Raw genomic sequence first — 21,189 nt, forward strand, 5'->3', positions numbered from 1 at the left:
CTCTATGAATAAAATATAAAATGCACCTGCCTGGTCACCTAATTAATGCCTTTGAACATGCACCAGCTACGGAAGGTTGGGAAAAAATAAAATGTGAATCAAATTAGCTGCTAATGGCTCAGAGACAAGAAAGACAATCAGTTTGGATCCTTTATCCAAATTAAGTTAATCTTAGATCTTGGTTAGGGCAGAAATTGATCATGCTCTTGAGTACAACTTCCTCTGCTGTTAGTACATATTTATTAAGAATTGTAAAAGTAATTATTAGGCTCATTTGTGAGGTCCTCCACAGGTGAATAGTCTGACTGTCGTGACTATCATAAGGGCTGCTGAAACAAGCCAGCAGAAACCAGTGCTGGGGCTTGGGAATTGGAGTAATTTAAAGTCTTCTTTAAAATCTATGAGGCGCTCTAACACTGCTTGTATATCATGGCATATGAGACAATTACGTTTTTCTTCCATATGGTATGTTACAGGGGAAGGCCATGTGCCTCAGAATGTCGTTCATTCCCATGGTTACAAGACTATTCACAAATGAACCCAAGACGTTCGATGATTTTCTTTCAAACAACAAAGCTCAGAAACTATCTAAAACAACGTGAGAAACGGAGGATGCTTCTAAGTACAAAGCATGAGGTGCTCATGTTTCAGTGATAGTGAAACAAGAAAGAGATTGAATATCCAGAATATCTTTAATTGATCTGTTTTTAATTTGCAAAGTTATAGAAGCTATGCCATGAAGGAAAATTGGTTTGCAAGCCATAACTTGTTTTCCCAATCTTGAATCAATACGCATTTAAACAATTTGGTCAGCAGCCTTTATTGGATCAACTTCTGTCTCGTGCACAATGAGTGGTAAAAATTTAAATATATCAAACATTAACTTCAGTTGTAGCATAAGAAATGAAGTATAATTTTTTTGCATTAGCATATATTATAGGAGCCTCTCACCACTTCCCCTCCTTTGCTGAACATATCCAAATACTGATCCTTCACCATGAAGCAGCATGTGAGCAAGAGGAGGTGGGCTCTTGTGGGATAGTAAAGAAACAAATCTAATTATTGTGTTTGCCATGTTGGAACAGATAGAAGCACATATCAAAAATGCACTGTAGTGAACCAATCACAGAGGAAAACTAAATGTTCAACATCATTTGAGGAAATATGTTCCACAAAAGCTTGGATAAAAAAATTCACTGCAAACATGTATATAATTTCTGAAATTTCAGTCTTTTCAAAAATATTAAATTTTTATATTACTGGACTAGTGTTGCAGAGGTTGAAATAATGCAAATTCAAGTTTTACCATAGCAGTTTGAGAAGTTGAATTCCCTTTTAAAAAAACCTAGTTTATATTAAAAAAAAGTGGTGTCAGTAATTTTGAACTGTTACTGGCTCATTGATGCTGTTCAGGGAGGAAAACCCTAAGTCTTGTCCCATACCAAAATATTAACACTCAAAATGGCAGGGAGATAGGACTAATTTGGTTTGGGATCATGGTCAGCATGGACTGGTTGCATGGAAGTATCCATTATTTTCCAGGCTGCACGACTACTCTAAAACTTAATTGGCCTGACAGAATCTGTGGAAACAAAGACAATTTATGTTTCAAGGTCAATATGTATGTTCTTTGGAACAACTCTTAACTAGTCTTTGCCAGCAGCTCAAGATGCAATATAGCAGTGATGCCCAAATCTTGAAAATGAATATGCAGGTCAAATTTCAATATCTAAAGAAACAGCGTGTCATGTTTAACATCATGTAGTGTTCACTTCCTGCTTTCAACACTGCTTGATTTGGAGAAGGACCTACCCTACAAATATAATGTATAGGTTAGGATCAACAAAGGATAGAGCTGACAAATTGCTTCCATTCTCAAACAATGAAAACGGCCATGCTAATTAGTTCCCCAGTCATTCTAACGTATTTCATTAACTACTCATAGCTATCAACATATCCTAGCAATTAAATTAGAAGCCTTGTGAAAGCAAAATAGTTTAAACTTTAGAAGTATAGATGTATATTACATAAACTGGAATATGTAGACAATTAAAAGGCCTAAATTTTCAAATTCAGCCACATTATCAAATTCCACACACTTTTGTGTTGGCAGAGGGATTTCTGCATTAATATTGCAGTCTCAATTTTAGTATGTGACCGACTACTGTATTTGAATTATTGTTCTGATTTGATGCCTTGCTCAACTTTTATTAATTTTCCAAAGATAAATTCTTTTAAGATACATTCAGTTGCTGTTTTTTTTGGAATTACAAATTTAAATGTGGAGTTACTTTGTGGATCCAAAAGAGAAAATGCTGGAAAATCTCAGCAGGTCTGGCAGCATCTGTAAGGAGAGAAAAGAGCTGGCAAAGGGTCAGTTAGACTCGAAACATCAGCTCTTTTCTCTCCTTACAGATGCTGCCAGACTTGCTGAGATTTTCCAGGATTTTCTCTTTTGGTTTCAGATTCCAGGAACTGCAGTAATTTGCTTTTACTTTGTGGATATCTGGCTACCATGATCCAGACATGTTTAAGTAGAACAGAAACAAAAGAAGCTAGCAGTTTGAGTGTCTTATTCTAGTTAAGAATATTTTAAATACAAATCTGTAAACTGCATGGAAGTCAATATTCTAAGTATGTGTGTGTCTTATTCTTCCAATAAATTTTGCTGTTTACAAATTGATTTAAAATTACTTAATTTGTGAAAGCTGTTTCTGGACAATCACAACAGTAGAGAAATGTTAGCAATTTCATCTTGACCATGACAATTGACAAACTGCTGAAGATTTTCCTCTTAGGGGTGGCACAGTGGTTAGCACTGCTCCTTCACAGCGTACCTGGGACCCAAGTTTGATTCCAGCCTTGAGTCATTGGATACAGTTTGTACATTCTCCCTGGATGGGATACTGTTCACAGGGTCAGTGCAGACCCGATAGGCCAAATAGCCTCTTCTCTGCACTGTAGGGATTATATGATTCTGCGTTCAGGACAGACACAGGAATGCCAAATTTCAAAGGCAGCAGCATACATACAAAAAGGTGCTGACTGGTTGGGAAGTAAATGATGAAGAATTCACCGGGGAATTATAATTCCCAATTCATCTAATTCAGAAGTTCTTATCCTTTCAGATATGTTCCTACTCCCTGCTGAGGACAGACCCAAACATATAGCACATATAGGCTTGCCAGAAGCTACATGAATCACATTGCAAGTCCATTTGATAATCTTAAATCAGTCCATATTATAATTCTCAACATACTTGCAAGAGCTATCCAAACACAACATTCAATATTATGCTTCAAGTTTTCCAAGTATGGTCAATATCTACCTATTGCAAACAGCCGAAAAGACATACTATTTAGTCTGATCTGCCAGTCATATTTGTCGCATACATATAGCAATAAAATTCATTACTGGTAGACAGAGCATGCACAGGCCAGTTGTTTGATAATGAAGGATTCATTTGTCCTTGCTAACCCTTGGACTATTTGTCTTCCCTGTCTGTCAGGTTAAAGGCAAGAAGTGCTCCTCCTGCTGACATTTTCATTTTAGGCTCCAAACTTGTTACCTAAATGTATGATGCATAGTGTCAAACATTAACCTAAATTTGGTATCTGGAAAATTTCATCGTGTAGATTCTAGAATTTATTTGTTCCATGTGAGGATTATTAGAACTGACCCATAACTTCCCTTGTTCATTCTGACACCTTTCTCTTGATGGGAAAAATATTGATCTTTACTTCAAACTTTAACTATACCTCAAGTACAAATTATGAAATGCTCTTATATCTGCATTCAAGGATTTCCTGCCTCAGCTTTTATTGAAATGTAAGTCTACAAACGATCTTCATGTTCCATACCTGAAATTTTGATTGTTCATATACAATCTTGCCGTAGATGCTCTTTGGCCAGTGGATTTCTTTCATAACTGTGGTCACTGCCCTAACAGTCTTAGCTATAAAATAAGCACAGCATTCCATCTTTTCTCATTAGTTTTATTTAATCCCAAAGACAGTTGTAAATAGACATCTAATTTTGCTTGATGGGAGAACTCAAAAACTGACATCTCTTCAACAAAATAATTCTTATCTTTCTACTTCAATACAGTAATTATGTTCATGGTCTATTCACAATTACTTACATTACAGATACAACAGTACTAGTAACTTGTGTTCAGAGAGTCTCTATTCGGTTGATGGTATAACGATATCTAGTATATACACTTTAAAAAAAACACTAGCTATAAAAATTGAACAATTACTTCCCGCAAAGCATTACAGAAAGAAAGGTGATTATAATGAGCAATATGCCATCGTTTTGCTTAATTTAAAAAAGTATTCCCTATTATTCATAAAACATCCCAAGGACAATAGACACTGGCAAAAAAATGGAATGCCAGTTCAACTACAGCCGACAAACAAAAATAAAAGAGCACGCTAAGGTATTAAATATATACATAGGTATTTTGGAAATTTTTATTCTTCCCACTTAGTATACATTGAGGGAGTATAATGTTCACATTTTTGAGTGGGATGGAGTTTGGAATAGTTCAGTTCTGCAAAGCTCTCACCCTTTGGATTTCCTATAATAAAACACAAGATAAAGCAAGTTTTTTTTTAAATCTCAAAAAAGTGAGACGTAATTCAAAACACAATCTATTTTTAATCGATCTGACCTGCTTTTCAGGTTTCCACGTCTTTTCAGAGGAGAAGTTTGGCTGTTTTTGGGTTCAGCTGATATTTTGCAGTGCTGAGGGCTGTCGCATGTTACTTTTTGGATGTTGTTAACAATCCCAAGACACTGTCCAAAGAGGTGAAGACTCTCACCAATAAAGGATGAAATTACGACACATCTGGATAGTAGTAACAGGATAGGTCAGAGTGAGCATGGATTTATGAAGGGAAAAACGTGCTTGACTAATCTTCTGGAATTTTTTGAGGATGTAACTCTGAAGATAGACGAGGAAGATCCAGCAGATGTAGTGTACCTGGACTTTCAGAAAGCTTTTGATAAAATCCCACATAGGAGGTCAGTGAGCAAACTTAGGGTGCATGGTATTGGAGGCAAAGTATTAACTTGGATTGAAAGTTGGTTGGCTGATAGGAAACAAAGAGTAGCGATAAGCGGCTCCATTTCGGAATGGCAGGCAGTGACCAGTGGGGTACCACGGGGATCAGTACTGGGACCGCAGCTTTTTACAATATATGTTAATGATATAGAAGATGGTATTAGTAATAACATTAGCAAATTTGCTGATGATACTAAGCTGGGTGGCAGGGTGAAATGTGATGAGGATGTTAGGGGATTACAGGGTGACCTGGACAAGATAGGTGAGTGGTCAGATGCATGGCAGATGCAGTTTAATGTGGATAAATGTATGGTAATCCACTTTGGTGGCAAGAACAGGAAGGCAGATACTACCTAAATGGAATCAATTTAGGTAAAGGGGCAGTACAGAGAGATCTGGGTGTTCTTGTACACCAGTCAATGAAGGTAAGCATGCAGGTACAGCAGGTAGTGAAGGCGGCTAATAGCATGCTGGCCTTCATAACAAGAGGGATTGAGTATAGAAGCAAAGAGGTTCTTCTGCAGCTGTACAGGGCCCTGGTGAGACCACACCTGGAGTACTGTGTGCAGTTCTGGTCTCCAAATTTGAGGAAAGACATTCTGGCTATTGAGGGAGATCTATGTAGTTTAACGAGGTCAATTCCTGGAATGGTGGGATTACCTTACGCTGAAAGACTGGAGCAACTGGGCTTGTACACCCTTGAGTTTAGAAGACTGAGAGGGGATCTGATTGAGACATATAAGATTATTAAAGGATTGGACACTCTGGAGGCAGGAAACATGTTTCCACTGATGGGTGAGTGCTGAACCAGAGGACACAGCTTAAAAATACGGGGTAGACCATTTAGGACAGAGATGAGGAGAAACTTCTTCACCCAGAGAGTGGTGGCTGTGTGGAATGCTCTTCCCCAGAGGGCAGTGGAGGCCCAATCTCTGGATTCGTTTAAGAGAGAGTTAGATAGAGCTCTCAAGGATTGTTGAATCATGGGTTATGGAGATAAGGCGGGAACAGTTTACAGATTAAGGATGATCGGCCATGATCATATTGAATGGTGGTGCAGGCTCGAAGGGCAGAATGGCCTACTCTTGCACCTATTGTCCATTGTCTTGATCCCCTCTCAGTCTTCTAAACTCAAGGGTATACAAGCCCAGTCGCTCCAGTCTTTCAGCGTAAGATAATCCCACCATTCCAGGAATTGACCTCGTGAACCTACGCTGCACTCCCTCAATAGCCAGAATGTCTTTCCTCAAATTTGGAGACCAGAACTGCACACAGTACTCCAGGTGCGGTCTCACCAGGTACAGCTGCAGAAGAACGTCTTTGCTTCTATACTCAATCCCTCTTGTTAAGAAGGCCAGCATGCTATTAGCCGCCTTCACTACCTGCTGTACCTGCATGCTTACCTTCATTGACTGGTGTACAAGAACACCCAGATCTCTCTGTACTGCCCCTTTACCTAAATTGATTCCATTTAGGTAGTATCTGCCTTCCTGTTCTTGCCACCAAAGTGGATAACCATACATTTATTCACATTAAACTGCATCTGCCATGCATCTGACCAGTCGCCTAACCTGTCCAGGTCACCCTGCAATCTCCTAACATCCTCCTCACATTTCACCCTGCCACCCAGCTTAGTATCATCAGCAAATTTGCTAATGTCATTCCCAATACCGTCTTCTATATCATTAACATATATTGTAAAAAGCTGCGGTCCAAGCACTGATCCCTGCGGTACCCCACTGGTCACTGCCTGCCATTCCGAAATGGAGCCGTTTATCACTACTCTTTGTTTCCTATCAGCCAACCAACTTTCAATCCAAGTTAGTACTTTGCCCCCAATACCATGCGCCCTAATTTTGCTCACTAACCTCCTATGTGGGACTTTATCAAAAGCTTTCTGAAAGTCCAGGTACACTACATCTACTAGATCTCCCTCATCCATCTTCAGAGTTACATCCTCAAAAAATTCCAGAAGTTTAGTCAAGCATGATTTCCCCTTCATAAATCCATGCTCACTCCGACCTATCCTGTTACTACTATCCAGATGTCGTAATTTCATCCTTTATAATAGATTCCAGCATTTTTCCCATCACTGAGGTCAGACTAACTGGTCTATAATTTCCTGTTTTCTCTCTCCCGCCTTTCTTAAAAAGTGGTACAACATTAGCCACCCTCCAATCCGCAGGAACTGATCCCGAATCTATCAAACTCTGGAAAATAATCACCAACGCATCCATGATTTCTCGAGCCACCTCATTCAGTACCCTGGGATGTAGACCATCAGGCTTCAGGGACTTATCACCCTTCAGACCTAACAGTCTCTCCAACACCAATTCCTGGCAAAAATAAATTCCCTTAAGTTCAGGTCCTTCAGCCACTGTTACCTCAGGGAGATTGCTTGTGTCTTCCCCAGTGAACACAGATCTGAAGTACCAATTCAATTCTTCTACCATTTCTTTGCTCCCCGTAATATATTCCCCTGTTTCTGTCGTCAAGGGCCCAATTTTAGTCTTAACCATTTTTTTGCCTTTCACATACCTAAAAAAGCTTTTACTATCCTCCTTTATATTTTTGGCCAGTTTACCTTCGTTCCTCATTTTTTCTCTGCGTATTTCCTTCTTAGTAATCCTCTGTTGTTCGTTAAAAGTTTCCCAGTCCTCAGTTTTCCCACTCATCTTTGCTATATTATACTTTTTCTCTTTTAACTTTATATGTTTCTTAACTTCCCTCGTCAGCCATGGCCACCCATGCCTCCTCCTAGGATCTTTCTTCCTGTTGTGGTTCTGTTCGCCGAGCTGGGAATTTGTGTTGCAAACGTTTCGTCCCCTGTCTAGGTGACATCCTCAGTGCTTGGGAGCTTCCTGTGAAGCGCTTCTGTGATGTTTCCTCCGGCATTTATAGTGATTTGTTTCTGCTGCTTCCGGTTGTCAGTTCCAGCTGTCCGCTGCAGTGGCCGGTATTTTGGGTCCAGGTCGATGTGCTTATTGACTGAATCTGTGGATGAGTGCCATGCCTCTAGCAATTCCCTGGCTGTTCTCTGTTTGGCTTGTCCTATAATAGTAGTGTTGTCCCAGTCGAACTAATGTTGCTTGTCATCTGAGTGTGTGGCTCCTAAGGATAGCTGATCATGTCGTTTTGTGGCTAGTTGGTGTTCATGGATACGGATCGTTAGCTGTCTTCCTGTTTGTCCGATGTAGTGTTTTGTGCAGTCCTTGCATGGGATTTTGTACACTACATTGGTTTTGCTCATGCTGGGTATCGGGTCCTTCATCCTGGTGAGTTGTCTAAGAGTGGCTGTTGGTTTGTGTGCTGTTATGAGTCCTAGTGGTCGCAGTAGTCTGGCTGTCAGTGCAGAAATGTTTTTGATGTATGGTAGTGTGGCTAGTCCTTTGGGTTGTGGCATGTCCTCGTTCTGTTGTCTTTCCCTTAGGCATCTGTTGATGGAATTGAGTTTTTGGCGAATACGTTGTCTAGGTGTTCTTCTTCCTCTTTTTGCAGTTCTGGTATTGCAGTGTGTTGTGGCCCTTTTGAACAGTGTCTTGATGCAACTTCTTTTGTGTGTGTTGGGGTAGTTGCTTTCGTAGTTTAGGACTTGGTCTGTGTGTGTGGCTTTCCTGTAAACCTTTGTGGTGAATGCTCCTTTAGGTGTTCTCTGTACCATCACGTCTAGGAATGGGAGTTGGTTGTCCTTTTCTTCCTCTCGAGTGAATCAGATTCCTGTGAGTGTTGCGTTGATGATCCGGTTCTCTATTTCTGTGTTTTTAAACGATTACAAAGGTACCATTTACATATCTGACCCAGAGTTTGGGTTGAATTTGCATTAAGACTGTTTGTTCTAACCTTTGCATTATTGCTTCTGCTATGAGTCCAGAGATGGTTCCTTATTAGCCACACACTCAGATGACAAGCAACATGAGTTCGACTGGGACAACACTATTATAGGACAAGCCAAACAGAGAACAGCCAGGGAATTCCTAGAGGCATGGCACTCATCCACAGATTCAATCAATAAGCACATCGACCTGGACCCAATATACCGGCCACTGCAGCGGACAGCTGGAACTGACAACCGGAAGCGGCAAATACAAATCACTATAAATGCCGGAGGAAACATCACAGAAGCGCTCACAGGAGGCTCCCAAGCACTGAGGATGCCACCTAGACAGGGGACGAAATGTCTGCAACACAAATTCCCAGCTCAGCGAACAGAACCACAACAATGAGCACCCGAGCTACAAATCTTCTCCCAAACTTTAATCTTTCTTCCTTTTTGGAATGAACTGATCCTGCATCTTCTGCATTATACACAGAAATATCCGCCATTGTTCCTCCACTGTCATCCCTGCTAAGGTATTGCACCATTGAACTTTGGCCAGCTCCTCCCTCATAGCTCCATAGTTCCCTTTTTTAACAGAAATATTGTCACTTCCGATTGTACCCTCTCCCTCTCAAATTGCAGATTGAAGCTTATTGTATTATGGTCACTACCTCCTAATGGCTCCTTCACTTCAAGATCCCTGATCAATTCTGGTTCGTTGCACTATACCAGATCCAGAATTGCCTTCTCCCTGGTAGGCTCCAGCACCAGCTGTTCTAAGAATCCATCTTGGAGGCACTCCACAAAGTCTCTTTCTTGAGGTCCAATACCATCCTGATTCTCCCAGTCTACCTGCATGTTGAAATCCCCCATAACAACGAGATCATCCAGTTGATTTTACAGCAAACCATTTTGTTCTCATCAGTGTAAAATGGTCACATGTTAGAACCAGCAAGAAGGTTTAGTATACTATTACATCAGTGCTCTCACTAAAGATAAAATGTGCAGGCTGATCCACCTTTAGCTTACCTCACTAAGAACCGATCTCAACCGAATATAGGTATCTTCTAAAACATCATTAATTAGTACTTCATCAAATATACCAGGCTCCTTACCTGCAGGACAAAGATTTATCACAGACATGTTTCATTGTATTGATCATCCTAACTCCATCCCAATTTATTTCTATTTCAAAAAAATCTCAGCTATGCGCCTGCCTGTGTTTTGAGTTTATTCACTGTTGGAATATTGCGTGCAATTCTGGTCTCCTTCCTATCGGAAAAATGTTGTGAAACTTGAAAGGCTGGAAGATTTGAGCTATGGGGAGAGGCTGAACAAGCTGAAGTAGTTTTCCCTGGAGCGTCAGAGGCTGAGGGATGACCTTATAGAGGCTTACAAAATTATGAGGAGCATGGATAGAATAAATAGACACAGTCTTTTCCCTGGGGTGGGGGAGTCCAGAACTACAGGGCATAGGTTTAGGGTGAGAGGGGCAAGATATAGAAGAGACCTAAGGGGCAATTTTTTCACGCAGAGGGTGGTACGTGTATGGAATGAGCTGCCAGAGAATGTGGTGGAGGCTGGTACAATTACAACATTTAAAAGACATTTGGATGGGTATATGAACAGGAAGGGTTTGGAGGGATATGGGCAGGGTGCTGGCAGGTGGGACTAGATTGGGTTGGGGGCATGGACGGGTTGGACCAAAGGGTCTGTTTCCATGCTGCACATCTCTAGGACTCTATTCAAATATAGGTACATGATAATATGCATTTTAACTATACCCAGTATTCTACACTGTTACTGCTACATGCCAACATCATAAATAGGAAGATTTACTGGTAGAAAACACAGATAGAACATCAGCAAATATTTGTTTAAATACTTACTGAATTCCATGTCCAATTTTGCTGCTGCCAACCTCTTTTGCAAACTTTCCTCAGTTTCAGTTTTTCTCTGTCTCAGTCGTTGTTCCTAAAAATTGATTTTGTAGATTAAGTTAACTTAAAATATTCCAACTGAATTTAATTCAATACAGGCTTACTCCAACAAATAGCTTAAAAATAAATTGTAATGTCAAAGTTACCGAAGACTTCAATGACGTATTTAACTTGGAAATTCTACAAATGACAATTTTCTTTGAAAGACTCAGAGGTAGCCTGTGTAGTCAAACAGGAAGGAGGGGCTTGTGGACAAAATTCATTTTTAAGCTGGTTTTTTAATATAAATTCAAGCAAATCAAAAGTTGTTTTTCCATTTTCATAAATACCGAATAAAATAAATGATGAAAAATCCGTGTGAATGAATGTGAAATCCATTCTGTATCTGTCAACGTGTTCCAGCTACTAAACCGAATCCAAATCTCAATATTTCACCTGATCCCAACACGAAAAGCCGGGTTCAGTACTTGGAACATGGATACAGATGGATCCAGTAAAGCTTGCCCAGTCAGAAATATCTTGAAATCCTTGGGTCCAAATAGTGCTTGAATTTTTTGCCAATAGTATTCAAGAAAACTCTTGTGGCAAACTCCAAAAAAATTCTTGAGGAAAAGTCAAAATAATTTCTCGATTTTCCGTCATGTTGCCAAACACAACAATGTTTACTTTATTCTTAAGTACCCTGCATTTCAAGTAGCTTTCAAAAGTTGACTGGATATGGCAGAAGGCACAGTTCTAAAGATTGCTCATGGACAGAGGGACCACGAGATGCACGTACGTACATTTTAAGTGACAAAACGTATTGCAAGATGATGTCTGTGCCAATTGTCAGACATGTACCTACTACAATCCCCTTTTCCAGCATTTGGCTGATACCCTTGTATACAATGGCATTTAAAGTGCTCAGCTAAATATTTTAAATGTCTTAAGATTCCTGCCACTCTCAGGCAAAACAAATGGAACTTTGAAGGTAAGGCCCCTTAAACAGCAACAAAGTCATATTTGTGTTGAACCCCATGAGGTGGGGAGAGATACTAAATAAATATTTCACGTCAATTTTTACTGTGTAGAAAGAAAAGGAGACTACAGAACACAAAGAAATTTTGATGTTTTAACAGCTCACATTACAGAAGAGGAAGTTCAGGTGGTCTTAGAGAATATAAAGATGGATGAAGCTCTGGGACCTGATCTAATGTAACCCAGAATGAAAAAGTGAAAAGGGAGGAAAGAGAGGCCCTTTGCAGAAATATTTGTATCTATAACTATGGGCAAGGTGTCTGATGGCTGGAGGGTGGCCAATGTTGTACCTTTGTTTAGAAAGGTTGCAAGGAGAAACCAGGGAACTATAGACCAAGTTTGATTTCAGTTGAGGGTAAATTGTTAGAGGTGATTATAAAAAATAGAATTTATAGACATTTAGAGAGACAAAAATTGATTAGGGATAGTCAGCACGGTTTTGTGCAAGGAAAATTGTATCCCACAAACATTTTTTTAAGGAAGTTACCAAAAAGATTGATGAAGGCAGAGCGGTAGACAGTGTTTACTTGGACTTTCATAAAGTCTCCAACAAGGTTCTGCATGTAGAATAATTAGTAAAGTTAGGTCACAAGGATTCAGGGTGAGATTGCCAGTTGGATACATAATTGGCTTAACAGCAGGAAACAGTGGTGGTGGAGAGTTGCGTTTTGGACTGGAGGCCTGTCACCAGGGATCAGTTCTAGGTCCTCTTTTGCTTGTTATTTACATAAATCATTTGGGTGAGAATATAGAAGGCATGATTAGTAAGCTTATGGACAACACCAAAACTGGTGTCATAGTAGACAGTGAAGAAGGTTTTCTTAGATTACAAAGGGATTTTGATCAAATGGGTCAATGGGTTGAAAACAGCAGATGGAATTCAATCTGGATAAATGAGAGTACTGGCACAACAAATAAGGGTAGGGCTTATACAATTAATGGTAGGGCCTTTGGCAGTGTTGTGGAACAGAGGAACCAAAGAGTTCAGGAACATAATTCTTTGGAGTTTGTGAGACATATAGACGGGGTGGTTAAAAAGGCATGAAGGCAAGCGTGCCAAATGGCCTTCATGCTCAGTCCTTTGATTATAGGAGTTGGGAAGTCGCGTTGAGGTTGTACAAGATATTAACGAGGCGTCTTCTGGAATACTGCATCCAGTTCTGGTGTAGGAAGGATATTATTAAGCTAGAGATCATTGAGGATAGCAGAACCCATACACAAAGTGGTTAAGGTACTGAATACAAGAAAAAGGAGGTTATGATGGAGGCATCTAGAATGTTAGGCCACAGCTTAAGTACTGTGAGCAGTCCTGGTTGCCACACTATAGGAAGGATGTGATTGCACTAGAGAGGGTGAAGAAGAGATTTGCCACGTTGTTGTCAAGGCTGGAGCGATTCAGCTATGAAGAAAGACTAAATGGGCTGGGATTGTTTTCTTTAGAGCAGAGAATGTTGAGGGGAATCTGTTTGGAGGTGTCCAATGTTTGAGGGGCATAGACAGAACAGATTGGGAGAAATGTTTCCCATTAGTATAAAGAGTTAGTCGATTGCTCTTCAAAAGAGTCAGCGCAGACTTGATAGGCCTAGAGACTGTACTGTGTATTGGAATAGTCTGACTTTACACAGTTGTAAGTGGGAAGTTTCAGCCCTTCATGTCTGTACTAGCTTTTAAAGATTCAATGAATGAATTCCAATTTCCTGTTATTTACCCACAGCCCAGTATTCTGCTGTCCCCGCCAACTCCATTCTAACAGCTATTATTGAATCTGTTTCAAGTGTGTTTAGAAGTTGTGTACGCCTATTATAAACATGCTTCTTGCACTTGCCACTTGTTCTGAATTCAGCACTGAATGACATTTAAAAACACTTACATCAGCAATCACTTAAAATTCCTGTCTCCCTAAAGAAGACTGGAAAAATTGTATTTCTGACAATGTGAAGGGGGTACAGTTATTTATAGTGATAAATCCAAATGATTTCTCTTACCACTTAATAATAACAACATTACAATTTTCTCCAAACAAACCTCATGTTTTGTACTTCAATTAAAGATAGAGAATATTGCTTGGGGATGGAAGTTAACTTTAACCTAGTGAATCCAAATGTGAACTGGATGTTAAACAAAGAAAGAGAAAATGTTACAATTACATTAAGGGGAAAAGCAGGCAGTTAAGAACAATGTTGGCTGACTTAAGACTGAAAGTGGGGATATTGTCAATGACTCTGGAGAAATGGAAGATGTTGAAAAGCTACTTTGCCTCAGTATCTGCAGAAGAAAAGGACAGTAGCTTATCCAAAGTCCCAAAGAAATTAATCGTGTATTGAGAATGAGGACTCAACCAAATTAATGCAAGTAAAGCACCAGTAATGAGGAAATTAGTGGAATCAAAGAATGACAAATCCCCAGGACCTGACTGCTCCCATCCATGGGTGTTAAAGGAAGTACAGGAGCACACTAAAGAAACTCTAACTATAATTTTTCTGAGTTCCACAGATACAGAAGTCCTCCCTTTGGATCGGAAAATTCCACATGTGACTTTGCTTTTTAAAGAACAGTGAAAGAGGAAAACCAGGGAATTATAGATCAGTTAGTAGAACACTTTTGGTGGGGAAATTGTTGGAATCTATAATCAAAGATGGGGCAACTGAACACCTTGAAAATTTTCAATTAAATCAGGGAGAGCCAGCACGGATTAAAGACAGGTAGATCATGCCTGACGAACCTCATTAAACTGTTTGAAGAGGTGACTAATGTAGTGGACAAGGGAATATCTATGATGCTCTTATATGGACTTCCAGAGGCATCTAATAAAGTCTCATAAAGGAGACTGTTAACTAAGTGGAAGCCCATGGCATTGACGGCAAAATGGCAGTGTGTCAGGTGACAGAAAGTACTGATATTTAGTAGGTACTTAAATCAGCAGAGAGTGACCAGTGGTATCCTACAATGATTTGTGTTAGGAGCTCAATTATTCACATTATTTATAAAATGACCTGGATAACGATACAGAAAGTCATATATCCAAATTTGCTAATTACACAGTTAGGTAGCATCATAGACAGTGCAGACGATAGCATAAACACTAAGTGAATGGGCAAAATTAGCAATAGGATATCCATTTTGAACTGAGAAAGGATAGATCAAGCTATTTTATAGAGAGTGTGAAGTTAAATACAGTAGAAGTTCAGAGACTTGAAGGTTCAGGTGCACAGATTTTTAAAATGTCACAAACAGGTGCAGAACATAAACAAGAAAACTAAGTTGGTCTTTATATCTAGAGGACTAGAGTACAAGTTTGCAGAATTAATACTGCAATTACACAGAACTCTGGTTAGCCCCCACTTGGAGGGAGTGTAGATTGGGCACCTGAGGAAGGATAGGTTGGCCTTGGAAGGAGTACAATGTAGCTTACAAGAATAATGCCTGGATTTCAGGAGTTAAGGTATGAGGAGAGATTACACAAATTAGGCCTATCTTCTGAAAAATTAGAAGATTAAGGGGTGATCTGATTGTAGTCATCAAGATATTAACAGGAGATAGGGTAGAGAAAGATAATATATTTCCACGAGTTGGGAATTCTAGAACAAGGGGCATAGTCTGAGAAATCAGGTAAGACTGTTCAGGAGAGATGTTAGGAAGCACTTCTTCACACAGACAGTGGTAATGTTTGGAACTCTCTTCCGCAAACAGCAATGGACGCTAGATCAGTTGATTTAAATTTGAAAAGCAGAACTTTTTGTTAAGCAAAGGTATTAAGGGATATGGGTCAACGGCAGGTATATGGAGCCCAGCCACTGATCAGCCAAGGGGCGGTGATGGCTGAGTAGTATCACTGCAGGACTATTAATCCAAAGACCCAGATAATATTTTTACGCAGAGAGTTGTGAATGCATGGAATGCGTTGCCAGCGGTGGTGGTGGAAGCAGAGTCGCTGGGGACATTTAAGTGACTGCTGGACATGCACATGGACAGTAGTGAGTTGAGGGGTGCATAGGTTAAATTATTATATTTTACATTAGGATTAAACCTCGGCACAACATCATGGGCCAAAGGGCCTGTTCTGTGCTGTATTTCTTCTATGTTCTATCTAACTGAATGATGGAAGACTCGAGGGGCTGAATGACATACTCCTACCCGTGTGTTCCAAAGCAACAAAATATTTTCACAACATTCTGCAAACTTGACTGAATTACACAACTTTAAAGACTATCTACATCTATTTGGCATAAATTGGAAACAATATTATTTATTTTGTTTGTTGTTTCATTTGAATCAATCACACTCAGCCTAGTTGGACCAGTGAGGTACCATGGCAACCAGACTCTGATTAAAAATAAAAAATAAATGCACAAATCTTTCCATATTCATCCAATCACCAACTGCAGATTGGACTTTTATGATGGCACTTGAGGAGTATTCCTTGAAGTAAAGACACTTCATTCCATTTGTATGATTAAAACTTGGTTTCATGAAAAGCACCTCCCTAGCCTAAAGGCAATGACAGGTCTCAGCACTGTACTTACAAGAATTTCAAATGACGGTGGTTGAATGGAAATATAAATTGGGCACAGGTCTGTTTTTTTGATATTCCTCACACCCTGCATGTCGATATCAAGAATACAGATTTGGTTTCTGGCTTGCACCTCCTGCACTGCTTTTTTACTGAAAGTGAAAAATAAGAGTCAGTTTATTATCAGGTCACATGCTGATATTATTCCAGGAGAAAAATCTCTAAATGTAGATTTTCCAGTTACAACATGAACCCAAAACACAACACAAGATACTTGAATACTTCCAAAATAGAAATTAGTAGATTAGATTTATGTTCTCTTAAATCGAAGAGATGATGGGGTAATATAATTGAGGAATTTAAAGTGACTAAAGCACTTTATAAGATGGATAGAAGATACATTTGCTCTTACTGGGTGACATAGAAGCAGTCCAGAATATGGGGTCAGAATCTTAAACTTGGCCATTCAAAGGTGATGACAGAAGGCACCTCTTCATACAAAGGTTATTAGAAATCTTTTTTTTTATTCATCAACAAGATGAGGATATCACTGGTTAGTCCAGCATTTATTGCCCATTCCTAATAGCTCAGTGAACAGTTAAGTGTCAACCACATTGCTGTTGGACACATGTAGCCCAAACCAGGTAAGGATGACAGAGTTCCCTCTCTAAAGCACATTAGTGAACCACATGGGATTTGCTGACAATTGACAACGGTTCCATAGTCATCACTAGAATCTTAATTCCAGATTTTTAAAGAATTGATTCAATTTCCACCATCTGCCATTTGGGGTTCAAACCTGTTTCCCCAGAACATTACCTGGCTCTCTAGATTAATAATCCAATGATAATACCACTAGGTCATCACCTCCCAATTTGGGACTTTCTCAATCAAATCTGTTGAAGCTAGGGGTCAATTGAAAATTTCAAGAGTGAAATTGATAAGATTGCTAGATAATGGTATTAAGGGTTGCAGAACCAAGGTGATTAGATTAAGTTAATATAGATCAGCCATAATCTAACCAAATGGCAGAAAAAGGCAGTCTAAGAAAATTGTCTGTCCCAGTGTGATCTCTTAAATAGTCACATTTACCTATCCTTTTCAAATACTGACTCTCCTTTTTGTCCTTTGTAGTTTTTCTTTTAATCAGATGAACTTTCATTATTTTGGTATTTTTGTTGCTCTACAACAATGCAAAATTGTTCAAGAAGCAGAGCAATACTTCCTCCATTGACTATTGTTATTTCTTTCTTTTTACAGCTTCTCTCATTGGGGAGAAATTGGTTGGTGGAACATATGGTAGTGACAATGGGCAGCAGCTGGTGGAGGCATCTCATCGATGCTGCTGGCAGGTGGTGGTGGTACCGGGGTTAAGTGTTTGGAAATCCAGGCCACATGCTGCCATTTTAGTGGCGAGTCACAGAATAGAGGATCTATGTTGTTCACATATGCTCAAAGAAAGAGCTGCTGAGAACTGGGACGGAGAGGCTGAATATGCTGGGGCTGTTTCCCCTGTAGTATTGGAGGCTGAGGGGTGACCGTATAAAATCATTTATAAAATCATGTGGGCCATGGATAAGATAAATAGACAAAGTCTTTTTCCTGGGGTGGGGGAGTCCAGAATTAGAGGGCATAGGTTGAGGATGAGAAGGAGACCGGAGGGGCAACTTCTTCACAGAGAGGGTGGTATGTGTATGGAATGAGCTGCCAGAGGAAGTGGTGGAGGCTGGTACAATTGCAACATTTAAAAGATTTATGGGCTGGGTGCTGGAAAGTGGGACTGGATTAGGTTGGGATATCTGTTCGGCATGGACGAGTTGGACTGAAGGGTTTGCTTCGATGCTGTACATCTCTATGACTATGACTATACAACAGATACAACATGTTACTAAATGGATTACTCATTTAAAAGGCTGAGTGAACTCTGAAGGGGATTTAGTAGAATTTGAATTAGCAGCTTTCTGATATCTATTTTGAGAATCTTTAGAAATGGACAACTCTGCCCAATAGATAATTAATTTATGTTTGAATACCAATGTACATTGTGTACATCAAGTCATAGAGATGTACAGCATGGAAACAGACCCTTCGGTCCAACCCGTCCATGCCGACCAGATATCCCATCCCAATCTAGTCCCACCTGCCAGCACCCGGCCCATATCCCTCCAAACTCTTCCTATTCATATACCCATCCAGATGCCATCCTGCGTGAAAAAGTTGCCCCTTAGGTCTCTTTTATATCTTTCCCCTCTCCGCCTAAACCTATTCCCTCTAGTTCTGCATTCCCCCACCCCAGCGAAAAATCTTTGTCTATTTATCCTATCCATGCCCTTCATGATTTTATACACCTCTATAACGTCACCCCTCCCTCTGAAGCTCCAGAGAAAACAGCCCTAGCCTATTCAACCTCTTCTTATAGCTCAAATCCTCCAACCCTGGCAACATCCTTGTAAATCTTTTCTGAACCCTTTCAAGTTTCACAACATCTTCTGATAGGAAGGAGACCAAAACTGCACGCAATATTCCAACAGTGGCCTAACCAATGTCCTGTACAGCCTCAACATGACCTCCCAACTCCTGTACTCAATACTCTGACCAATAAAGGAAAGCATACCAAATGCCTTCTTCATTATCCTATCTACCTGCGACTCCACTTTCAAGGTGCTATGAACCTGCACTCCAAGGTATCTTTGTTCAGCAACACTCTGTAGTACCTTACCATTAAGTGTATAAGTCCTGCTAAAATTTGCTTTCCCAAAATGCAGCACCTCGCATTTATGGGAGTTAAACTCCATCTCCCACTTCTCAGCCCATTGACCCATCTGATCAAGATCCCGGTGTAATCTGAGGTAACCCTCTTTGCTATCCACTACACCTCCAATTTTGGTGTCATCTGCAAACTTACCAACTATACCTCTTATGCTCACATCCAAATCATTTATATAAATGATGAAAAGCAGTGGACCCAGCACCGATCCTTGTGGCACTCCACTGGTCACAGGCCTCCAGTCTGAAAAACAACCCTCCTCCACCACCCTCTGTCTTCTACCTTTGAGCCAGTTCTGTATCCAAATGGCTAGTTCTCCTTGTATTCAATGAGATCTAACCTTGCTCACCAGTCTCCCATGGGGAACCTTGTCAAATGCCTTACTGAAGTTCATACAGATCACGTCAACCGCTCTGCCATCATTGATAGTTTCCTTTCCTAAAGGACAGTGAACCAGATGGGTTTTTCCAATAATCAATGTTTCAGCATTTTTTTCGGAATTCAAGTTCTACTATCTGTTGTGGAAGGACTTGAACCTGCAACACCAGAACATTACCTGGGTCTCATGACCAGCGATAGCCAAGCGATAATACTACTAGGCCATTGCCTGCCCCAGCCTTTGATAAGATATGACACAATCAACTTCATAAGAGCCCATAGTGTAGTTTATGAGCATGGATATAGGATTGTCTAACTAACAGAAGACAGAGAGTTGGGATAAAGTGGGAAATTTTCAGAATGGAAACCCACAACTAGTGGTGTGCCACAAAGATCAGTACTAGGGCCATTAACGACTTGGATGAGGAAAGTGAATCTACTATAACCAAGTTTGCAGATGACACAAAAATAGGCAGGAAGCCACGTGGTGAGGATGACACAGCGGGATACAGGCAGATTAGACAAGTGGGCAAAAATCTGGCAGCTAGAATCTAATGAGGAGAAGTACACAGTGGCAAATAGAACAGAAGAACTGAATACTATACAAATGGAGAAAAGCTGCAAAAACCTACAGAACAAAGGAATCTAGTTCTGTAATCACAATGAGTCACAAGTCACAAAAAGCGAGCATCCAAGATCAGCAGGTAATACTGGAATGTTGGTCTTTGTTTCAAAGGAAATGGAGTATAAAGGTAGGGAGGCTTTGCTAAAACTATAAAAGGCACTTGCCAGATCATAGCTGGAATTCTGTAAACAGTTTTGGACACCTTACGTAGAGGAAGATATACTGGCAATACAGACAGACCAGAGACGGTTCACTAGGCTGATGGGCCTGCACTCATTGGAATATGACAATGAGAGGTGACTTTACTGAAATATATAAGATTCTTAGGGGACTTGACAAAGTAGATGCAGAAAAGGTTGTTTCCACTGTGGACTAGAGGGCAGTCTAGGACGAGAGGGCAGACTCACAAAATAAGGGATCAGACATTAGGAGTTGAGAAGACATTCCTCCTCTCAGAGGGTAGTAGATCTGTAGGATTTTTTTTACCACAGAGGGCTGCTGAGGCTAGGTTGTTAAGTAAATTCAAGGCTGAGAGATATATTTTTAATCAGTAAGGGAATAAAGGGTTCTGGGGAATGCAGGAAAATGAAGTTGAGGATTATCAGATCAGTCATGATCTCACTGAGCAGACTCAATGGGCCAACGTCTGCTCCTTCATCTTATGGTCTGAGGTAAGGTATCATTCCCATTAAAGTGCCCGAGCCTCCTAATGAATAGGTTACCTCCAGGATCAAACACCTACCTTGTACCATATATGTTTCCTGAGAACTCAGCATTTTCTATAAATTCCCCTGCATCGATGCCATGAAGCATTTCCTCTCTCGATACAAAATAGTAATCTAGGTAGGGTACACAGACCAAACACTTGACTTATTACAAAACTCTCAGACAATATTTTGCATATTTACAGTTACAATCCAGACCAGCTGAGCCTTAGTACTCAAAATGTTCTAAAGTAAAAGAATATTCACATTATCTTCACTCTCAACACATCTAAAAGTATGCAGCATAATCAATGTGGTAGAAAGCTTTTGTGCAGGCAAAATGGAAGCCATTCAATGCTATTG

The 21,189-nt window shown here is 40.1% G+C and overlaps 2 protein-coding genes across 10 annotated transcripts in view; one reads left to right on the forward strand and one right to left on the reverse strand.

Moving 5' to 3' along the window:
- obscnb (obscurin, cytoskeletal calmodulin and titin-interacting RhoGEF b) overlaps window positions 1-2,314 on the forward strand; it is an 802,448-nt gene extending 800,134 nt beyond the window's left edge. The window contains exon 116 of the mRNA XM_072576281.1: window positions 477-2,314. Coding sequence (XP_072432382.1) covers window positions 477-654 — 178 coding nt within the window. The 3' untranslated portion in view covers window positions 655-2,314. The remainder of the gene's footprint in view (window positions 1-476) is intronic.
- Window positions 2,315-3,979: 1,665 nt separating this feature from the next.
- Window positions 3,980-21,189, reverse strand: part of LOC140480832 (guanylate kinase-like) — a 49,264-nt gene continuing 32,054 nt past the window's right edge. For 8 of the 9 annotated variants that reach the window (XM_072576292.1, XM_072576287.1, XM_072576286.1 and 5 more), the window contains 5 exons: window positions 20,865-20,961; window positions 16,366-16,504; window positions 10,775-10,859; window positions 9,915-10,000; window positions 3,980-4,582 (listed from right to left, as the gene is read on the reverse strand). In XM_072576292.1, coding sequence (XP_072432393.1) covers window positions 4,550-4,582; window positions 9,915-10,000; window positions 10,775-10,859; window positions 16,366-16,504; window positions 20,865-20,961 — 440 coding nt within the window. In that variant the 3' untranslated portion in view covers window positions 3,980-4,549. The remainder of the gene's footprint in view (window positions 4,583-9,914; window positions 10,001-10,774; window positions 10,860-16,365; window positions 16,505-20,864; window positions 20,962-21,189) is intronic. The other variant, XM_072576284.1, reaches the window with a different exon arrangement.

The sequence above is a fragment of the Chiloscyllium punctatum genome, chromosome 8, assembly GCF_047496795.1.
Source record: "Chiloscyllium punctatum isolate Juve2018m chromosome 8, sChiPun1.3, whole genome shotgun sequence".
NCBI lineage: Eukaryota > Metazoa > Chordata > Chondrichthyes > Orectolobiformes > Hemiscylliidae > Chiloscyllium > Chiloscyllium punctatum.